The following is a 20524-nucleotide window of genomic DNA, read 5'->3' as shown; positions in this document are numbered from 1 at the left end:
TTAGGTGAACCAGAAGTAGGGAAAGGACCGGAACCAGGTAAATCAAGTCAATGTTGAAGGCCATGTGTTGCACACCGTGTATTGAGTTCGCTAGAAAGTGCTCTGAGGCAAGAATCAATTTCACACATTTGATTCACACAACAGCTTGCTGCTTGACAGGTGTGTGCACGCCTCTATGCTTTAGACTTCATTGCACCCAGCCAGAAGCTGATATTAGATCGACAACAAGCAAAATTAGCGCTCGTGATGCTCTGTTGCTATTCCTTAACATAACAAAGAGTCTGCTGTCCAGAACAGAGATTAACGATGGCAGAGCTTTGTTCCATGTCCTCAGCACATGCACCCTTATTGCACCGTTGCACGTCGCAGCAACAAGGGGACGACCCTCAGATGGATGCCATAGTAGCATGTAGTAGGGTGTCCCCAGTGTCCCCGGCTTCCACTGGGTTTATTTCTGGCACAAAGTCGTTCAACCGTCATTATGCAGTAAACATTGGGTATAATACATTACTCGTGTCAGGATAGTTCGTAATTTCCCAATTAGTCCTGAATGATGGAGACTTTACTCTTAAGTGATTGCTCTACTTGACATGGTTTCTTTGGGTCATTCTTTAGGTTTTGTCAATGTCACGGTGCTGTTAGTCTTTCTTAGTATTCTTTGGTTATTTCCTGCGCTTACTGGCTGGCTTTCAACAGGTTTTGTATTATTTTGATCAACCAGCACCGTTTTTATTGCCTTTTTTTTGCTTGCGTCTGTTGTAACAGATTTAGTATGTCAGAGTTTCTAATGAACATGGGCGATGTTTGGCAAGGATCTTACTGGGTGTTAGAGCCACAGCAAAGAGGAAGTTGGCATTTTAAAAGTCTTCAGTTGGTGAAGTCTAATGTAATCCCTTGTGTGTTTTGGCTTGACAACCTTATTTAGATGGAGACGCAGAGTAATGGTTAGCAAATTGTGGTTATACTTGACTATACTATAAAGTAGTCCCTCTGTCTATGAGGTTTTTCACTTTAATGAGGGGGTGGGGGGTGGGTGTGTGCCATGCTTAACATGCCTTGATAGACAAACTTGTTTACCATAATCACATGCTATAAATACCAGAGATCATATCCTATCTAAAATGCATAAACTTTGAAGGATTTAACTCAAGTTCCCTTTTAGTATCTAGTCCAGCGTTGGCATTTTCTAGGTTACTTGTGCGCATTTTTAAAACCCTGGTTGAATTCACACCGTAAACAGATCCATGTATGTTTTTTATCGACTCGGTAAAGCGCACAGCTGCTTCTTTTCAGGCATGAGTGACACGTGATCTGACCATTTCCGAGAAATTGCCCACAAAAGCGAGTATATATTTCAAAGCTGGTTGGTCGCCCTTCCACTTTGGTTCATCGTTGTGACAGGTAAGAATAAGCATTTCCTTTAATGTATTACTTGTTATGCATTTTGTTAAGTCTAGAAACTATTGTGGCAGGATTTACTAATTTCTGTTCAGTTGCTGTATATCTGACAAATGGCCGGACCTTTTTGTATGAAAAAGGTAGAAGAGTGCCGAGAGCGAGTTTTTTACATGCAGATGTTTATACACGCTCTCATACATTCGTAATGCACTCGTCACAAAACGTTACAGTGGGCTTAGGTGGAATGCCATTGTAGATCATCCTCCTCCAGATGACGTTCTTGTCTACACTGTCGAATGCCTTCTCAAAGTCCACGAAAGTTATATAGAGGAAGGATTACCACTCAATATTCAATGAAAATATGGAGGGTGGCATCGCAGTCAGTGCAGGACCTATCCCGGCGAAACCGTGCATTTTCTGGTCTCAGTCTCTTGTACAGTGCTTTCTTAAGTCTCTCTAGAATTACCCTAGATAAATTGGGGATGGACAGAAGCGTGATCCCCTGCCAATCTTTGCACTGGGAGATGTCTCTTTACCTTTCTTCGGTAACTTGCCCAGGTGGCCTGGTTCCAAGTCTGTTGGTACGAGCGCTTGTTCCCAGATCTTGTGTAGAAGGGGCTTTAAAATTGTTGATGATTTTTTTCTGGGCCGGTCTTTGCTTCTGGGGGTATGCCATCTGGACCTGGTGCTTTACCACTTTTCATGATTTTGACAGCTTTGATGATTTCTGTCTTAGTAGGAGGGCTGGTTTTTTACGTGAAGGGCACTAAACTGTTCATACAACAAGTTACAATTACCATACCTTAAATCAATTATAAGTGTAACAGTGTGTGTGTGTGAGAGAGACCAAGGTTTTACCGAATACATGCACCTTCACAAATATAACTGTCAGCGCAATAGCACATCAAATCAAAAAGGACAACGGAAAATAAACATATTTGCAAACATGTTTCTATGAACTTTCTAAGAAAACAGGAATGCATATCATTACAAAGCTTAAATAAAATTATATTAAGAAACATTTTGATACGCCATGAAAGAAAGACAATGGGGTCCAATTTGCTTGTTCTTTCAGGTTTTACAGTATTGCCACGAGACACAGTCACTAAAGACAGAGATGATGAAACAGTTTGGGGAAATCACTACCTGGCTCAAGGGATACATTTCCCTCATTAGCCTGGTGGTTCTTGGGATTGGAAACCACTTCGTAAGCGATGATCTGTTTTTCTGTCCATGTGGGGGGATCGCGCGACGATATGTGTTCACATTTTCGTTAGCATTTTCTCCAGCTGCTCTTCTTCTTTGTTTTGGTAAGTTCACTGCTGTTTAAATGGTGGAAGTATATATGCCGTTTTAAATTTAACTATGCAAATCACAGCATGTTGACTTTCTCCCTACCAGCTCTTACCTAATCAACGTAGGGACCATACATATTTGCCCCCACTTCTGTATAACTATTCTGAAAAATCTGAAAACTAATTTTTAATAAGGAAGCTGTAAAAAGGGTAGTATTATAAAAGCATATAACACAAATGCTTGGTTTTAGGAGTACTGTGTGCAAAAATATTATTCACGCGCTTCGCTGACAACTCTAAAAGTGCGCACACAGTCGTCTCCAAGCTCACCACGAAGTGTGTAGTAATTAACTTGTTTTTCAATAATAATCATTCATGAAATAATAACCTATCTAAAGATATGAAGAAATTAAAGTTAAAAGAGATTCATTTTTTTCACAGGCATTCTTTGTTTTAATGCATAATCTGACGAAATATCACGAGGTTAAAGGGATACTCAAGGCTTGTGATAAGGCTGTGGCGACGGTCAAACGTTTCAAAACTATATTTAGTTACAATGACAGCACGAGAGCAATACAGGAGAAATAAAGGATTCGTTTCTCACTTATTTACCACTTATTATCACCATTTCGGTTGCCGATGTTTATAAAAATTAAAAAAATCCAGTGAAATCGACCCTTGTGTCCTTCCGCCGAGTAACTACATAGCTTCCCGAGATGGTGAAGCAGAGAGTCTAGTTGTGATGTCAGAGTCTTGTTGTGACATTCTCGAGGCATGGTTCTCACTATGGAAACCACACGTCATAGGGTCACGTGACGGAAAACGAGACTTCGTGGAAGCCAAAAAAAAAAAAGAGTCCCGTGTAATTTCTGTTATTAAACACAACATTCTACTAAAAACCTTCAACGTTTTCCACATGAACACACACATAAATAGACGAGATTCAAATTTATCGTACTCTTTACGCGATTCTAAAGAGTTTTATTTTGCCTTTACAATCCCTTTAAGAGGCACAAAATAGGTCACAAAAATGATATGCATTAACAACTAGTAATACCATTTTCCAAGAAAACAAATTTTAAAATCTTAAATCTTAAAACAGTTGTAGAGCAATAGAACAATCAACCTAATTACTCACCTGAGCAAAGTGATACTAACCCTCAGTTTCAAGGCATTTGTTAGATTTTTGGCGGAACGATATGGGAAACAAATAGAGCATCTCACTGCCAACGAAGGTGGGCTTAATGCGATTTACATACACGAGGGCGAACAAGCACTCTAATGTGCTGTCTCTTACAGCACAAACACACACAGGGTCGAGGAAACCGTGCCTACGACTGACCCGTATCATAAGTAGAATTAAGACAGAATAGGACCTAATCCAAGTAACTGAATCACTCTATAATACCTGAATCAACGCATTGTACTCCGCGATACTGGGATACCCACCGACAATAAACAGTCGCTGTGCGCAAATGTGGTCCAGCTAAAACCAATGAATTATCATTGAAAAACTGCAACCCCCCAAAGGTTGCAAAACCGTAAAGGTAAGAAGAAGTAAACTGGTCGCCTTAAATAAGGAAGATACTCTCACAGGAAAAATTAGATGGGTGCTACATTCAACGGCATCGCAGATCCTGGGTAGACAAAAGAAGAAGAAAGGATCCCTATGTCATAATGAGCATTGTAAACAAAGAAGCCTTGAGGAAAAAGAGGAAAAGTATCACCGACGCAGCTACCAAGTATGAAATGGTTAGCAACAAAGAGAGATGGATGGGGAAACATTTTTGGTTTTTGCTTTGCCCATTTGTTGCATGATCTGATTGGAGAGAAAGAGGTGTTTGAGATTTTTGTTTTATTGTAAAAGCGGCGAGCTTCCAATTAGGAGGAGTATTTGCATATAAATAGCCACCATCACCACCGCCGATCTGTACTGTCGTACCAATCAATGGATACAATAATTTAAGAGATCAGTAAAGGGTGACCTGTCTAACCCCTAATGTTCATCATCTTAGAAAGCAGCTTACAACAACCTCCTACTTGTGCTGCCTCTGTCACTATACCACAATATTGTTACCGATCTTACAATCAAAGTTTATGTTATGTTTTTTTCTACCTAAATATTCAGCATACTTTCATTACTTTCTAACACATTCATCACATGCATACATGCAAAAGGATGCGATATGTTTGGATATACATCAGGGCTTCTGCTAAGGCTAAATTCTTTGGGGTCCCAGGGACCCCTTCTTCAGATTTTTAAGGGGTCCCTGTTCTTCGCCCGAATTTGAATAGGACCCCATTGACGAAAATTGAAGGGGTCCTCCGAACTTTTAATGCGTACTGTACGCAATTTTTTGCGTAAGCAGAAGCCCTGTACATATATACACACACACACAAATCGTACGTACACATACATGTACAGTCAAATCTACAGTGTTGTCCATAGGAATGGGAATCCCATGGGAATCCCATGAGAAACGTCCCATGGGATGGGATGGGATGGGACAGCACACATTTGTATTTCCCATGGTAGTCGATACTTGATATTGCAAAATAAATTTACTGTTATTTCATTCATCAAGGATTTAAATCTTTCCTCTGAACCATCTATTGTATGTGAAGTAGCAGGAATTTTAGAACAAAAGCCGAAAAGTGGTTTTCAGTGTTGTCCATAGGATTGTTAATACCATGGGAATCCCATGGGAAACATCCCGTGGGATGGGACGGGATGGGACAGGCATAAATTGCCATGGGATGGGATGGGACGGGATAGAAAAATATGTCCCATGGACAACCCTGCAAATCTAGCTACTATGCCACCTACCGGGACCGACCAAAAGTGGCATAGTAGCGAGAGTAGGTGGTGCCATAGTAGCGAGATTTGACTGTATATAATTATATGCTTGGTCATCTACAATTATGCTTGTTTCCAGATGTATCCTGGAAGACTGTGTATGTTTTACGCGTGATTAACGGTCGGTGTTCCTCCTGTAATCCTGTTCTTCGTCGCATATTGCTTGCAGGAGGGTGGATAGCCTATTTCTTTCTAGACCCAAAGTAAGTGGAGTTCAATCTCTTTACTTATTTATATTTTAAAAGGAACTAAAAAAAGGATTTCTATATACCTGCAATATGCAAAATTTGATCACTTTGCTATTAGAATCAAGTAGAAATAAAAATTTAATAAAAAAAGGAAAAAAGAGTGCACCAAAAGAACTTTTTACGTTGACATCTAAAATATTTTTATGTGAAAGATTATTAAGTACACTATTCAACATTTTAAATATACAACATTGCTAGTGTGGCTAGGATATATCAATGTGATGGATGTGGAAAGTTATTAAGGTGAGAAGAAACTGTTATATATGTCGAAACAGACTTAATCAAAGGAGCTTGCTTGAATTTTACTAAAATCTTTAAGTTCCAGTTGCAAGTGAAAAAACAGTGCAATGCTTTATAAGTTATCATTAAGATGTATGATAAATTTATCTTGTCGAAGTGATACTTGAGATTAAAAAAGTAGTGTTTTACCTCATTATGTGAGCAGGTAACTATTTCGATGTTTGTAAACTGATATCTTGCGAGTAAACAAAATATTTCCTCAGATTTGGTGAATTCGTAGTTTATTCTGACCTACTAGCAGTTTTGAAAAACCATATGTTCTTTTTTTGGTCTTTATGTTACTATTTAATATGACTGTAATAGCATGTGCCATATATTATTTGTAGGTTTTCAGGCTGCATTGCAGATGACGGTACATGCAAACCGGAAAAAAATATCACCGAATATGGAAGTTTGATAAAGACAGTGATAGCAGGAGTCGTTCTTGGCATTAGTCTTTTGTTGCTGGGTGGCAGTAAGTAACCCCCTTTAAGATATTTTTCTTATTTGCTATCATTGTTATCCATATTCAAGTCTGTCCTGATTCATTTCTCCAGGTTAAATGATGATCAAGAACAATTTATTGATAATAATTGATTTTTAAGATGTGTACAGGTACACTGATTTATGATATGACGGACAGTATTGCTGGTCTGCCGGTACTAGTCGTTGATATGAACTAAATAGACTCAGTGGCTAACAAGGCTAGCTTCCACCTGTCTTGTAATACGCAAATCCTGCTTGAAACCAGTCCACTTGGCCAATAGCGCTTTCTCGGGTTACTAAAAATAGATTGTGACGTCACGCAGTAGAGCATCATGGGATTGCTTTGCGGGCAAACACTGCGCGTTGTTCTTTCTGTTTACGCTACGGCGACTGACAAAGAGCGACATTTTTTTAATTAATCTCTGAAACAATGCTGAAAACAGGAGGAACCAAACACTGCTGTTGGGGTTTATGTAAATGGGACTCCAGATATCCAGAGCGGTTACAGGAGGGGACGTTTTTTTATTCCATTTCCAAAGCCTGGTAAGACCAGTGACAACATGACCCAGTGGGAAAGACAACGGCAAGTTCAAGACTGAGAAAGCAAAGGCCGGCAGTTTTTATGTGGGCGATCTGATTTCCAAAATGTGGAGAAAATAACCAGGAGCACATATATCTGCTCTCTGCATTTTCTTGGTGGAAAAGGCCCAACATGTGAGAGCGACGAACCAATATTAGCGACGCTTACAGACGAGGAGACAAAAGCGACAAGGACGTAACAGGAAGGCTCCAGTTCAACGTGGCGACCAACCTGCACATTATCAACGGGACAAATGAGAAGAAAACTGGTCCATCTAGGGTATTCTAGGCGTTTTACCCCAAAAGAGGAACTGTTCATTACACTTCTGAGGCTGCGAAAAGGACTTTCACTGAAAATGATTGCCTACATGTTTGTCAAATCTGAATCGTTTGAGAGCAAATTTTTATCAATTTATGTTCCTACACTTCAAGTCTATGAATGTCACTATATTCCCAACAAAGGATATAGATAAGACATCTTTGCCAAGAGTGTTTAGACAGTTTAATAATGTCAGATACTCTGTAGACTGCACACATTTCTTTTGTCAGACACCCAGGATTATGAGCAGCAAGTCAATGTGTATTCCTCTTACAAGCACCACACCACAATGAAAGGACTGATTGCAGTCATCCCTAATGGTTCTGCATGTTTTGTTGATATATTTGAGAAATGTGGCATTCTACAACACATTGAACAAGGAGATGTTTTGCTTGTGGACAAAGAGTTTAAAGTGTAGGCTTTGCCTTTGTCAAGACAGGCTACTATAAAAATCCCAGCATTTCTAGCTAAGCGAGCTAGTCTGTCTGCAGAACAGGAGATGGATACAAGGAGGGTAGCCAAGGCAAGAATTCACGTAGAACGCTTTAATGAAAGACTGAAAAAGTTCATGCTTCTCAGTAGAACTATCCCCCTAAGCCTCAGTTGTGTTGCCTCCCAAATGGTTTTTCTTGGATGCTGTTTGGTAAATTTTCAGAGTAGCTTATGTAATTAAAAGCAAGTGAAATGCTAATGTACCACATAGATTGGTCAAAGATAGAAATGTGGGAGTATTTTTACCAAAAAAAGACTGCAAAGAATTTTTGGCGTTAAACTGATGGTCAACCTATCAATTCATTCAAGGGCATATGACAGAAAAGTATTGTAAATAAATCTGTATAATAATTAATATTATAGGTTACAAGTACTGTTCTGCTTCATAGTAAACAAAGAGAAAAATAAAAATCAAAAACCGCATTTTTACACGTTCACGTTTTGTTTTTTCAACAATAAACTGCACAGCAACGCATTCGCTGCAAACGCTGGTGTAGTACATGTGGGGAATATAGTTGTCCGCTTTGCATTCCCAGAAGCCCTTGCGTGGCTAGATCGTGACGTCATCTGTGGAAAGCGCCATTCTTCCTCAACTCCCTATGACATCAACCCCATCCCCGGTACTCCTAAAGTTGGTCTCAGAGAGTAGTTCCAGATCACATAGTCCAGCTTGCACCGCGTCCAGCTTCTCCGTGACTGTGGTGACTATGTTCAAGAGTCATTGGTTTTGCCGTTGCACATAGGGATTTGAACCAGTCTTCTGGAGCACTTGGTCTCAAAGATCAGGATTTTCCTTCCCATATCATTAAGCGGAATCAAAGTCTACATCCATAAAGCAGGATGCAAAGTACAAGGGAATTTTGCAGTCTGTACTTGTTGCAAACCTGACAATCCTGTTACACTAGAGTCTGTCCTTAGTGGCCATTGCTTCTGTCACTGTTACAATAATGATACCTTGACAACGGTGGCTTTCAAGTACTCAAAACAGTACTCTCTCTTCATGCAGATTTCTGCTGTTTCGTTGAGGTTGGTGTATATCGCCGATAGAGATCTCCTCGATGTAAAGCAGGGGTGGGCAATTAATTTTCCCAAGGGGCCGCATGAGAAATTGGGATGGTTTTAGAGGGCCTGACTAGTATAGTTAACTCAGTTTTACCCAATACTGTATATATAATATATATATACTGTCGGGCGGGCCAGCGGGCGGGCCGGTCAGAGACAGGAGGCGGGCCGGATGCGACCCGCGGGCCGGCCCTTGCCCAGGTCTGATGTAAAGGGTCATGAAATGTAATGTTTTCCGAAGAGATATTGAACAGTAGAGGGGATAGGGTGCACCCTTTGCAGACATCCACTGTAAGATGAAAGAAGTATCACATCTGGTTGTTGAGTAATACTCAGCCTGTTTATCTCTTGTAAAGCGCACGTCTTTCTGCCTCATTGGCTTATCTGGGAATGCTGCAACTCAGTTCACACAGAATACAGGGTTCCCTTGAACACTATTCAGTTACATACTGTCATACAGCTACACACTATGCATTTTTACTCTCGTCCCTGACATACACACCTGATATCTTAATTATTACATGAAATTCAGTGGATTATGGAAAAGTACCGTTAATGTCTTCTTGTTACAGGGGTTGGGTACTATATGTTATGGAAAAAGGCAATCTTGTCTCAGCACGATCAGCAGATCGGCATCTCAGAGGTAAGTACACATTACTGTACTTGGTTACCAAGACATATTAACAACAAATCAGTCTACAATAGTCTCCACTGACACCTTGTGATCTTTATGCGAAACACGAAACATTGAACATCACTTTCCAGATCTTACTAAAAATAAAACAATACATTTAATGTATAAGTATATTTCCGCTGGCATGCATGCTTGCATGCATATGTGTGTGTCTGCGCGCGCGAGTGAATTCATGTGTTTGTGTGGGTTGTGGATGTGCGTAGTTTTGTATTTATAGCATTACTTTTTGGGCCCTGTGTCTGTTTTCTTTTTATCTATATACGCCTTTTGACAGTTTAATAATATTTCACATACCATCTTCCAGTTTAAGTGGCTCATACAGTATTAAACTTACCAAAGAGTATAATAAGAGGTGTATTTCATAGAAATACATGATAATCTTTTTCCAAAATGTGTAAACAATTAAATTTTTCGAAAGGAAAGATCGTGTACAGTGCACACAGATAATTATCAGATGAATTTAAACGATAAATAGTAAAAAAAATCTTTATTTTTTTATAAGCAATTAAAAAAAAACTAGATATTTCGAAAGATATATTAGAAGAAAGCACATCGAGCGCTACGGTTAATAAAGAATAACAGAATCCCTGGGGGTAGTGGATTTATGCTCACTTAATCATGGCTATCTGAAAGGCTGTTTCTCGGGTACTCAAAGACAAGGTATTATTTCCTGTGCTCAAAAAAAAAAGGGGGAAGAGGGAATACAAACAATACATAAAAACTGAAGACCCATTTCATTACTTAGTTTTACATATAATATTGAATCCTCATGCATTGCAAATAGAAAAAGAAATTCCCCAAAATAATTCATTTGATCAGACAGGGTTCAAGAAGCAAATAAAATACAGTCTAATATATTACCTTCTCGTGTACACTATTTTAAAAATAATACATGGCTTAATATTACTTGTGGGCTTTGAAAAAGGGTTCGATAGAATATTTTGGAAATATTTTGATTGCTGATTTTTAAAATCTTGGTTCTTAGTTTTGGTCATGAAATCAGTACAGATTTTCTATTCGGACATGTGCACATGCATATTTGTGGATGTGTGTATTCTTCGTGGTTGCGTATATATATATAAAGAAGTAAGACAAGAATCGCATGGTCGACTTATTTCTTTTGCAGTTTACAGAAACTTTGTCTACTATGTCGCGCGAAAATGAAAATGTGAGAGACAGGAAAGCGCGATATTTTAATGTCCCAGTTCTCAGATGATACAATACTGTGTTTATTGCAGAATCGTAGGACAGAAGACTCAACAAGAAGTAAGTATAATATATTTGACTCGGTGTGACAAAATGGTTGGCTTGTCAAAAGTGGAATCTGTAATTTTTGTAACTCTGGTAACCCACCTAATTATAAATTTCTGACTTCTCTCAATATATAGGTGTATCTATTTGTGTATGTATGAGTGTGTGTGCGTGCGTATTTTGTTTTCGGAAATAATAAGCCATTTCTATATTATCCTTTAACATGGAAATATAATCAAATAATATAATACAGCCAATCATTACAAAGAACTACAAATAGTTTCTGAAGTTAATTGATTTTTAAATAAATATGTTTGTGTACTAGCGTGTATGAAAGGTTAAACACATATGTATACAGATAACCTTTATGTCAGGCTTTGACATATATTTGCAATTAAATGTACATAGACATGCTAAGAAGTTACAATTTTTTATTGTAAAATAATTGTAGTAGTTAATTTGCCGTCCACAAAGAACAATTCTCTTTAGTACAGTGTGCACTTCTGTCACATGTTCTCTTAATGATTAAATGGATTTAAGTGGATTATGGAGATGTTTCGTTAACGTCTTCGAGCTATAGGTGCCGGCTCCTGTGAATCGTCAGATCCAGAAGAAGAAAGTAAGTATGACAATAAACGAAATAGTTCGCTTGTCAAGCGTGAAATTTGTTGGTGATTCTTTAGCCACCCACACAATTTTAAGTTCTAATCTCTCTCTGTGTTTTTGTGTATGTGGCAATGTGTGAGTAGTTATTAAGAGGTGGTCTTAGCAGCGGATCCCTGGATGAGTGTAAATAATAATAATAACAACAACTATAATTATAATACTAATGGGTATTTGTAATGCGAAGCACCGCGACCAAGATAAATTTCACTCGCTGACAGACCAGTAATGATAAAAAAAAAAGGAATTTAAAAAAGCCTCGTATCGTTCCCCCACCTCCACCAGTGCCAGAGGTGGTTCTGTAGTCACCAACCCTAGAGGCTGCGTCTGGTTTGTGTGTTGGCATTTTGATTTTTTGGTAAAACTCGTAAATAATAAGCAATTTTTATGATATCCTTAATCAGAAAATATATAAGAAAAAATATAAAATAACTAATACATAATTAGTGTTAAAAGATAATATGTTCCTAGACAAACACAAACGACAAATACAGACACCAGTTACAATGATTTACAAAGAGTTTGTCGATGATGTGGGAAGTGCGTAATGCATGAAAATCTATGAATGTAGGAAGCATATCTTCACATCGATTTGTCTCAAGCGAAAAAGAAAATGCAATCTAAAGAAAATGGATACAATTTGTGAGGGCACCTCACTTTGAAATAACTATACATACCACCTTTGAAGTCAAAATTTCCATGGCATGGAAACTCCTTAAAGACCGTACATTACCTTGCCATCATTGCCTTCTGACAAAAAACTTAAAACAAATGATACGCTACTTTCGTAGAAAGTAAGGTTTTAATTATTTACTTTAGTAGAGAAATATTTAGTGGGTACTGGCTGCTACTATTGTGATGTGTAGGAATCGGTGTGCAGACTAAAAGCTAGCATGTTTTAATGCTCTAGTTTTCCCACTAAATAAAAATGCATTTTAAGAAAATACAATCCAACAGAAAATTAAAATTTATAATTCTTAAATTCAATTTAAATCGTAGTTCAGTTCTTGCTTGATGTAAATGCGTCCGTTTTTCTCTATGCACTTTATATAATAAAGACAGCGTCGCTCATTATTATGGCACTAAACATTGTCTCTTTCCTCTGTTTCCCATTTGTCTATATTTAAAACAAACCGACTTTTGTCTCTGTCGTTAGTTCGTCCTGTGATGTTTTGCTGTGGCTCCTTAACATAAAATTTAAGTAGATGCAAAGACCACGATATAAATGGAGAGCGAAATTCCATTTTACTGCAGCCTTTTTATTTTGGTCATATACTTACCTCGCTCAGAGCAAGAATTATCAAGTGAACTGGACTGAAGTTTACCCATCAAAACTTTACGAGTAAGGTATCAAAAGGAATATAGGAACCCTATTTATCGTCATCCATTGGAATTCACGTCTTGAACTAATTTTGCATTTACAATGTTTGCTCATACTGAGTACTCACCAATTACCACATTTACATATCAAGTAACGGGGTACACATGTTTCAATGACAAAACTATTTGGTGTCGCCAAATTATGTCACTTTGGTTTTCTTCGCTATTACTCGTTTATACTTGTTCTCATAAATGCTGTCAATTCGTGCCCATTGTCAGCAATAAAGAGGAACCTGCAGGGGTTGGACTGGGAGATCTTGTCGTTAATTGTGGACGAAGGTCTCATGAATGCTAAAGTCCTCAAGGGACTTACAGACGCTGACTTCAAAAAGTTTGAGAACAAGATAAACATGGGTCAGTGGAAGACTCTGAAAGAAAAGTGCGGAAATGTAAGTAGAGCGTGAACTCATTTAATAGATAAGAAAGGTTTTGCTTCTCGTGTCAATAACAGAAAGAAAGAAAAATATCAGTAATATAACAGGCCCCTGAAATGATTTTTTTTTCGACCCGTGCGTGGCCTTTTGTGTCATATACCTTTCATGTCTTTTCTCTACACATTTTAACTGTTAAAGACTTTTTAAACAGAAACAGTTTCTTTTATTTCATTTGCGATGAATTGATCTTTCTTGTCTAATTTTTTCTATAAATTTTGCCTTTAGCAGTGTTTAACCTATTACACACTTTTGTCTACAATTTTAAGGATTTTGGATAAGAATGGTGACTATCAATCAATCACTACAGCGACGCCTCATCCGAAAGGTTTTAACTGTCTTAAGTCTAATAATGTAGGAGGTATATTTGGCCGATACATTATCAAAGGAGTGTACTGATCTAAAAAAAGTAAAAGCTTTATTCCCCACAAACAAAATATTGTGATTCTGTTATAACCCTTTTATTGTCAATAGTAGAATAGCTTGAGAAAAGTAAACGTTCTCTTTCCTAAAAAATATTGTATCCTTTTCAGCCTTTGATTACATTATTTTGTTCCTTGTTGCACTCTTGTGTTAAATCTGGTTTTTGTTACCTTGGAGTAATGGAGAAAATGCGTCATAATTTTGCAGATAACTTTGACAACACAAGGTTCTGGTCAAATGAATGTTGGGGCTGCTTCTCCTGATGATCCATCTGTTAGTACTATTTCTGATCATGCTGCTGATTCTCATAAGAATATAAAAGTAAACATATTATTTGAGTTTCCCATTGATGAAAAAATTTACAGAAAAAATAATAAATGTAAAGAGAATTTCTACAAAGCTTACCCTTCTTGTAGTCAAATGTCTTCTTAGGTATTCACATTATGATCAGTTAAAGAAAACAATACTTACAAAAATAAAATTTTTAATGATTTTCAGTGACCGAATTGAGAAGAAATTAACCTCAAAAAGAATTACTGTTTTCAGTCTGTAATACCATAGGAGCCTAGGTTTCGCCGATATATCAAGGAAGGAGTGCACAGACCTGGTAATTTTTCTTGGAGTAGTAGAGAAAATGTCTCGTGATTTTACAGATGACTTTGCCAAAACAACATGTTGGTGCAGTAAGTGCTGAAGGTACTGCTCCCGCTGCTTCTCAGTTAGCTAGTACTTCTGCTGGTCATGCTGCTGATTCTCCTGCTAGTCATTCGGATGAATATCAGTAAGTAAACATGATTTTCCAGTGTTTAAAAATGTACAGAAAAAACATAAATGGAAAGAGATCTACATCATGACCACTTAAAATAGGAAAATAATGTCACAAAATTATTTTATTAAATGATTTTCAATAATTTAAGACAGCAGACATTAACATTTCTTATATTTGAAAAGAAGCAAGTTTTATTATTTTAGAAAGTTTGCAGAAATTAACTGTACTTGATTTAAAACAAAATAAATGAATTAGATAAAGACCGAATAGTCTATTACTTAAACCACTTGTAGAGTAGTAATTAAGTTTTCAAGTTCAGCTTTTGATTCCCTTGTACCGTTGACCATTTTAAAACCCTGTTATGTAGTCTATATGGCTATGGCAAAAAGACTGTGTGTACGATAAACAAAGCTATGGCGAAAAGTGTGCTCAGACAGAGAGACTATATTAAATGAGTAATTCGCTTTAAAGGCGAGGTGCTTGTGACAGATTTGTACCTACGCCCTTTCACGCCGAGCCAAACTTATCTACACTTCTGTACTTTCACTTCTCAATGCAGTTCTGTTAAGCTTGTTTGGAAGTAAATTTGATTCTCTTCAGTTTTCATTTGCGCACAACTGCTTAAATTTAAGAAAACATAAATAGGCAAGTGCCTAAAACAATAATAAAGATTCTAATAATAGTTTAGAGATTTTATTATTTTTAAATGTACTTTGTTTTTCCACAAAACATGCTAAAGTAGTTTTTTGTGTCATTATTGCTACATGATGCAACCTAACCTCTAACCCTTCAACAAAAAAACTTTTATGACGTTTGTTTACTCTTTTCTCAATATTTTAGTTTTCATTTTTGCCACTTTAATAACTCCAAAACCAAAACAGAGCTTCAATTTTTAATTATGGCACAAAAGCTGGTCTTGTATAACAGGATTCACATGCGACGAGATCTCAGCACCAGACAGCTGCATTGGTGATAAGCACTACCATTTCGGCGCCAAACTCATCCCTTCCCCCCAGAACATACATTTTAAAAGTAGAAAAATACATATATGCTTTGAGTTTATGAATAAAAGATAAATTCTGTTTATTTACTTTTGCATTTTCAGTCATTGTATTGAAAAAGTGTTTGCTTACGCAAACTAAAACTCGGATGGTAGATATTTGTTCTTGTTGACATTGGATTAGCCTGATCCACTGAGGAATGGTGCGTGGTTTATAAAAGGCAGGAGTTAAACCCTAGATACACAGTCTCTCTAACGTTAGAGCAGCAATGTATGAAGAGGAGCAAGTGTTATAAGAATGGCAGTAAATAAAGAGAAACAAATTTCGCGAATTAAATGCTATTCTATTTAATCTGCAAAGTCGTTTAAGACGAGGAGCAATTTCACTAATTGTTGCTGTTGTTGTGCTTGTTTTGCTGTTTTCATTAACATTGTTAACTTCTTTTCGGTTGCCACAAAGGGAGGTGGATGAAACAAGTAGCCTTCTTGGCTACAGAGGGATGCAGATGACAACTCTTAATGCTCGATCTGCTTCTTAAAACAGTGTCATTGAAATGTGATAATTTGTTCAAGACTTCATAGCAACGAGGAAAACTGTTGGGGTTCCAGACCCGTAGATTTTTTCTTTTCTGACAAAAAGATTATACTATTTTATGTCTTTGTGTTTTACTAGATATGCTTCGTGTATTCAAAATACACACTCTATAACATTTTAATCAACTGTAATACGCATACATAACCGATGTTAATTTTCAAGTAGATGTGTAGACACGATACAGTTAGATTATTTTCTATTTTTACGTTGATGAGTGTAATTATGCTTAGTTTTAGTCTCATAATTCATAATTTTCTATTTCATTTAAATCGTTGTCACTACTTTTTTGATTGAATAAAATTTAAAAATTGGAATTGTTCTCTCTCTTTGTATCCTGTTCAATAACTTCTTCCGTCTTTTTGACTCATGAGACAAGGACATATATATAAGCTTAAAAAGACTGTTATACTTTAATCGAAAGTTCTTATGTTTGGTGATCTTTCATTTAATCTCTGATCATTACATTTTACTACTTATATTTATTTAATTTGTTTTTAATAGACTTATCATAATGGACATTAAATATCACAAAATAAAAAAGTGGTACAACGTTGACTTTAATATTTCAGTAAAGCTAAAGTGCCTGTTAAAAAATAACTCTGTTTTGTAAGTAAAAAGTTGTTCCGATTAGTTGATGACCAGACCATGATGACGTGGGTCACTTCGGAAAAGCTTCCAACATTGGCCTGTGAAAGGTACTGTGTGACTGCCGTGAGCTGGTGGATGAGTATAACACTAATCTCGGGAACGGCAGGTGGTATTAGGTGCATCATCATCATCATCATCATCATCATCATCATCATCATCATCATCATCATCATCATCATCATCATCATCATCATCATCAATCATCATCATCATCATTCAATCATCAATCATCAATCATCAATCATCACCAATCATCACCATCCATTCATCAATCATCATTCATCAATCATCATTCATCATCATCATCAATCATCAATCATCAATCATCAATCATCAATCATCAATCATCACCAATCATCACCAATCATCACCAATCATCACCAATCATCACCATCCATTCATCAATCATCATTCATCAATCATCATTCATCATTCATCCATCATCATTCATCCATCATCATCATCAGTTGACACCACTCCAGCCGAACGAAGGAAGTGCTCGTCTTCCCCTCAGTAATTGAGCGTGCCCCGGTATCGAAGATCTAGCTCCTTCTTAAGTGTCATCTTAACAAATTTTATTTACGTGAATGATCCAAAGTGGTGCAGTGGCATTTAAGAGCGGCTGTACACTGTTCTTTTGTTTCTTATCATTATGGAAGAACATTTTTGTTATCATGGAGACAGAATGTATGTACACATCGTTGAAGTTCCGTGAAATCGCTTATATATTTTTAGCAGGACATAGAAAGAACATAAGTGTATGATAACAGTTTTAAAAGAATTATGCTGATAAATATACTACCAAAATACAAAAAAGTTAGACTAAACAGAAGATATTCGCTATTTTAATCTTTTGAATTTTGATAATTTCTTTGTTTTGAGCCAAAGGATTAACAATGCTATGATAAATAACAAATATTGAAGACATTTCATTTACATGTTTAATGCTTGTCATTCTTTGTGTTACCGTTTTTCCTCTTTCATTTTCGAAATAAAAGTTTTTTTTTTAAATTATACACTAAAAATAATCAATAAGAAACAATCATATGATGTACAATCATTTACAAAGCTCTTTGTTAATGGCATGATTTTTGTTTTTGGCCATTTTTGAAATGTGATGCCATCTTCATCCTACTTGAATGTGTTTATGTTTGTTAATCTCATTATCTTTACATCAATCCCATTTTGTTTGTAGCCGTTTACTGAGTTTAAAACTGTAGTCTTCCACAGATACACAAACATTTTACAGATCCTTGTAAGACACTGATATTTGACCATCAATGGCTGGCTAACGTCTAGCAATTAGCTAAATGTACCTTCCTTAAATAAGTTGTAGCTGAGTGTAGTTTTAACTATGTAGACTAGACCATGAGTTTAATGTAGGTGGTATGAGGAAAAGGAAAAGGGACACAACTGCTTCTTCTATGTACATCACTCAGACCTAAGAAATGCACATTTTGAAGCTGAGAGGAAGTGTCACAGAGATTTGACTTCCTTATATAAAAATCCATTAAATTGGTAGCAAAACACCAGCAAGTGGGAGTATGTCTTTATTTAATAGGCAACGACGCAAAGCTTTAAATAAAAGAAAAGAAAACTACAAAAAGTTTAAAAACCTAATAATTTTGATATTCAGCTTACAAGGAAGGTGTTATGTTTTGTAAATAGTTGTTGGCTAAGAATTAGTGTATTTTGATAGTCGCTGACTTGTGTCTTTAAAAAATGACCGCAGTAATCAAAAGTCAAAAGGGGAAGCAACACGTTAAGGCTGTCTACGTGCTTAGAATTTAAGAGTTGCTTCCCATGACATAACTGTGTCTTGATTTTGCGCGCTAAGAATTTACAAAATTCTAACGCGGACACGAATGATATACGAGCTAGTTTGTTTATCTCTGATATTTCCATAATTTTTATCTTTCTTGCTGAAAATGTGAATGTTATATGGGTTGAAATAAACTGTCTTGCAAAACAGTGATTGTTTGGATATTATAAATAAAACAGTGTGTCTTGTGTAGTTGTGGTTATGGATGATATTTATACAGATTAAGTTATTTTGGATGATATTGGCAAAAATTATTAAGGTTATACCTTTTGCTTCCGAGAAGGATAAAGATTATACTGAAATTTTTTTTTCATCTCCAAAGCACGTTTCTTTGACCAGTTATAAGATGAACAATGTAGTTCCTAGTTTGCTTTATCTCTGATTTGTTAAAAAAAATATTCTTATCTTCCTTGCTGCAAACGCAAATATTATTTGGCTTTAATTAAACTTTCTTGCAAAACAATGTATTTTTGAAAACAAATCAGTGTCGTGTGCTTTTGTTTGTGGGTATGGGTGATATCGAAGCAGATTAACTTCTTCTAGATCAGTGGTTCTTAACCTTTTTTGAGGTACAGAACTCACAAGTTTCATATGCACATTCACCGAACCCTTCTTTAATGTCATCACGAATTGCGGGGGTCTTGACCTCCGTGGCGGAGGCTCCGCAGAACCCCTGAGACCGATTCACCGAACCCCGGTTAAGAACCACTGTTCTAGATGACATTGGCGAAAATTAGTAACGGTACACTGTTTGCTGCCAATAAGGTAGAAGGTGTATGTTTTATTTTGTGTCTTTTTCTCTGGAGCATGTCTTTGTTAGCAGTTATAAGCTGCTACGGGTGAATCAATAAGTGTGTGTCTTTATGTGTGTGTGTGTGTGTGGGGGGTGATCTGCTACTCAGACAGCTTTTTAGATGCTTCTATTTCACTTTGCCTTCAAATCCGGATAAAGACACAGTAGAAAATATACTTGTATTTGCATAGGACATATTTATCTCTCCAGCATACAACAACTGTCGTATTTTGAGAGTAGAGCAAAGTGACTTTCACGAAAAAATTCAACATTATAAAACTAAATATGCAGTTTAAAGTTTTTTATTTTTTATATTTTTTGTGTTTTGTACATTAATGTTGAAAAATTGTTTTGCTTTTTGAAAGAAGTGAATGAAAAATTAGCAGGTTTTTCATCAAAATGGGAAGGGAATCACTGTATTATACACAAAATATTTTGGAGTATTAATTTTTGCTTGAAATAGTGTTTATGTACGCTATTTCTCTCCTAGTCATTAAGACAAAATATGGGATCACTATAAAGATTTTAGTGTCCCAAGCAAATATTAAATAGGGTTTTTTTTTTCATTTTTAACCACCTCCGTCTTCTACTACATGTAAAAATAATTAAAATGAAATAACATATATTAACAGACATGTATTTTCTATTAAAATATATATAACAAGTGATGTATACGTAAATAATAAAAGTATTCTTTCCTTTTTATTTCCCTTTTTCCTTCTAAATATATCCATAAAGTGATGTCCCTTCGCCTAACTGCCTAGAGGGGATTAGCTCTCCGTCACTTTTCGTCTTTTCCTGTTAGTCTGAGGGAAATTGTGTGTGCAATATTGTGTGCATCTATAGCACATATTCCTGGATTTATTTTTTCTTGTTTTCGACAAAAGTTTATTTCTTCTGATACTTCAGCACGATTTCAGTATAACTTACATTTAGGTGTGACATCAGTAGTTTCAATACGACATTCCTTTTCTGAAATTGCTCCAGAAAGTTTTGATGGTGAGCTGTCACAAGCTTTGTGCGTAGTCTGATAGACTAAC

The 20524-nt window shown here is 36.5% G+C and overlaps 1 protein-coding gene across 1 annotated transcript; it reads left to right on the top strand.

Annotated features, from left to right (window-relative positions):
• Positions 1 to 13258: 13258 nt before the first annotated feature.
• LOC112554609 lies at positions 13259 to 16492 on the top strand. Its single transcript, XM_025222497.1, has 4 exons — positions 13259 to 13392; positions 14065 to 14130; positions 14511 to 14638; positions 16087 to 16492. Exons 1-4 carry the CDS (start codon positions 13288 to 13290, stop codon positions 16163 to 16165), a joined length of 378 nt encoding a protein of 125 aa, XP_025078282.1. The 5' UTR covers positions 13259 to 13287; the 3' UTR covers positions 16166 to 16492.
• The last annotated feature ends 4032 nt before the right edge of the window (positions 16493 to 20524 follow it).

The sequence above is a fragment of the Pomacea canaliculata genome, linkage group LG13 (assembly GCF_003073045.1).
Source record: "Pomacea canaliculata isolate SZHN2017 linkage group LG13, ASM307304v1, whole genome shotgun sequence".
Taxonomy (NCBI): Eukaryota; Metazoa; Mollusca; class Gastropoda; order Architaenioglossa; family Ampullariidae; genus Pomacea; species Pomacea canaliculata.
Note: the sequence above shows the minus strand (reverse complement) of the source record. Positions and strands in the feature narration are given on the sequence as shown.

What these genes read in the sequence shown, in the direction of transcription:
- LOC112554609 (XM_025222497.1), top strand. Translation starts at nt 13,288, where the DNA reads ATGAATGCTAAAGTCCTCAAGGGACTTACAGACGCTGACTTCAAAAAG. An exon ending in CTTCTCCTGATGATCCATCT is followed by an intron (nt 14,131 to 14,510) that starts GTTAGTACTATT and finishes GTGATTTTACAG; the next exon opens with ATGACTTTGCCAAAACAACA. An exon ending in AGTCATTCGGATGAATATCA is followed by an intron (nt 14,639 to 16,086) that starts GTAAGTAAACAT and finishes GTTGCCACAAAG; the next exon opens with GGAGGTGGATGAAACAAGTA.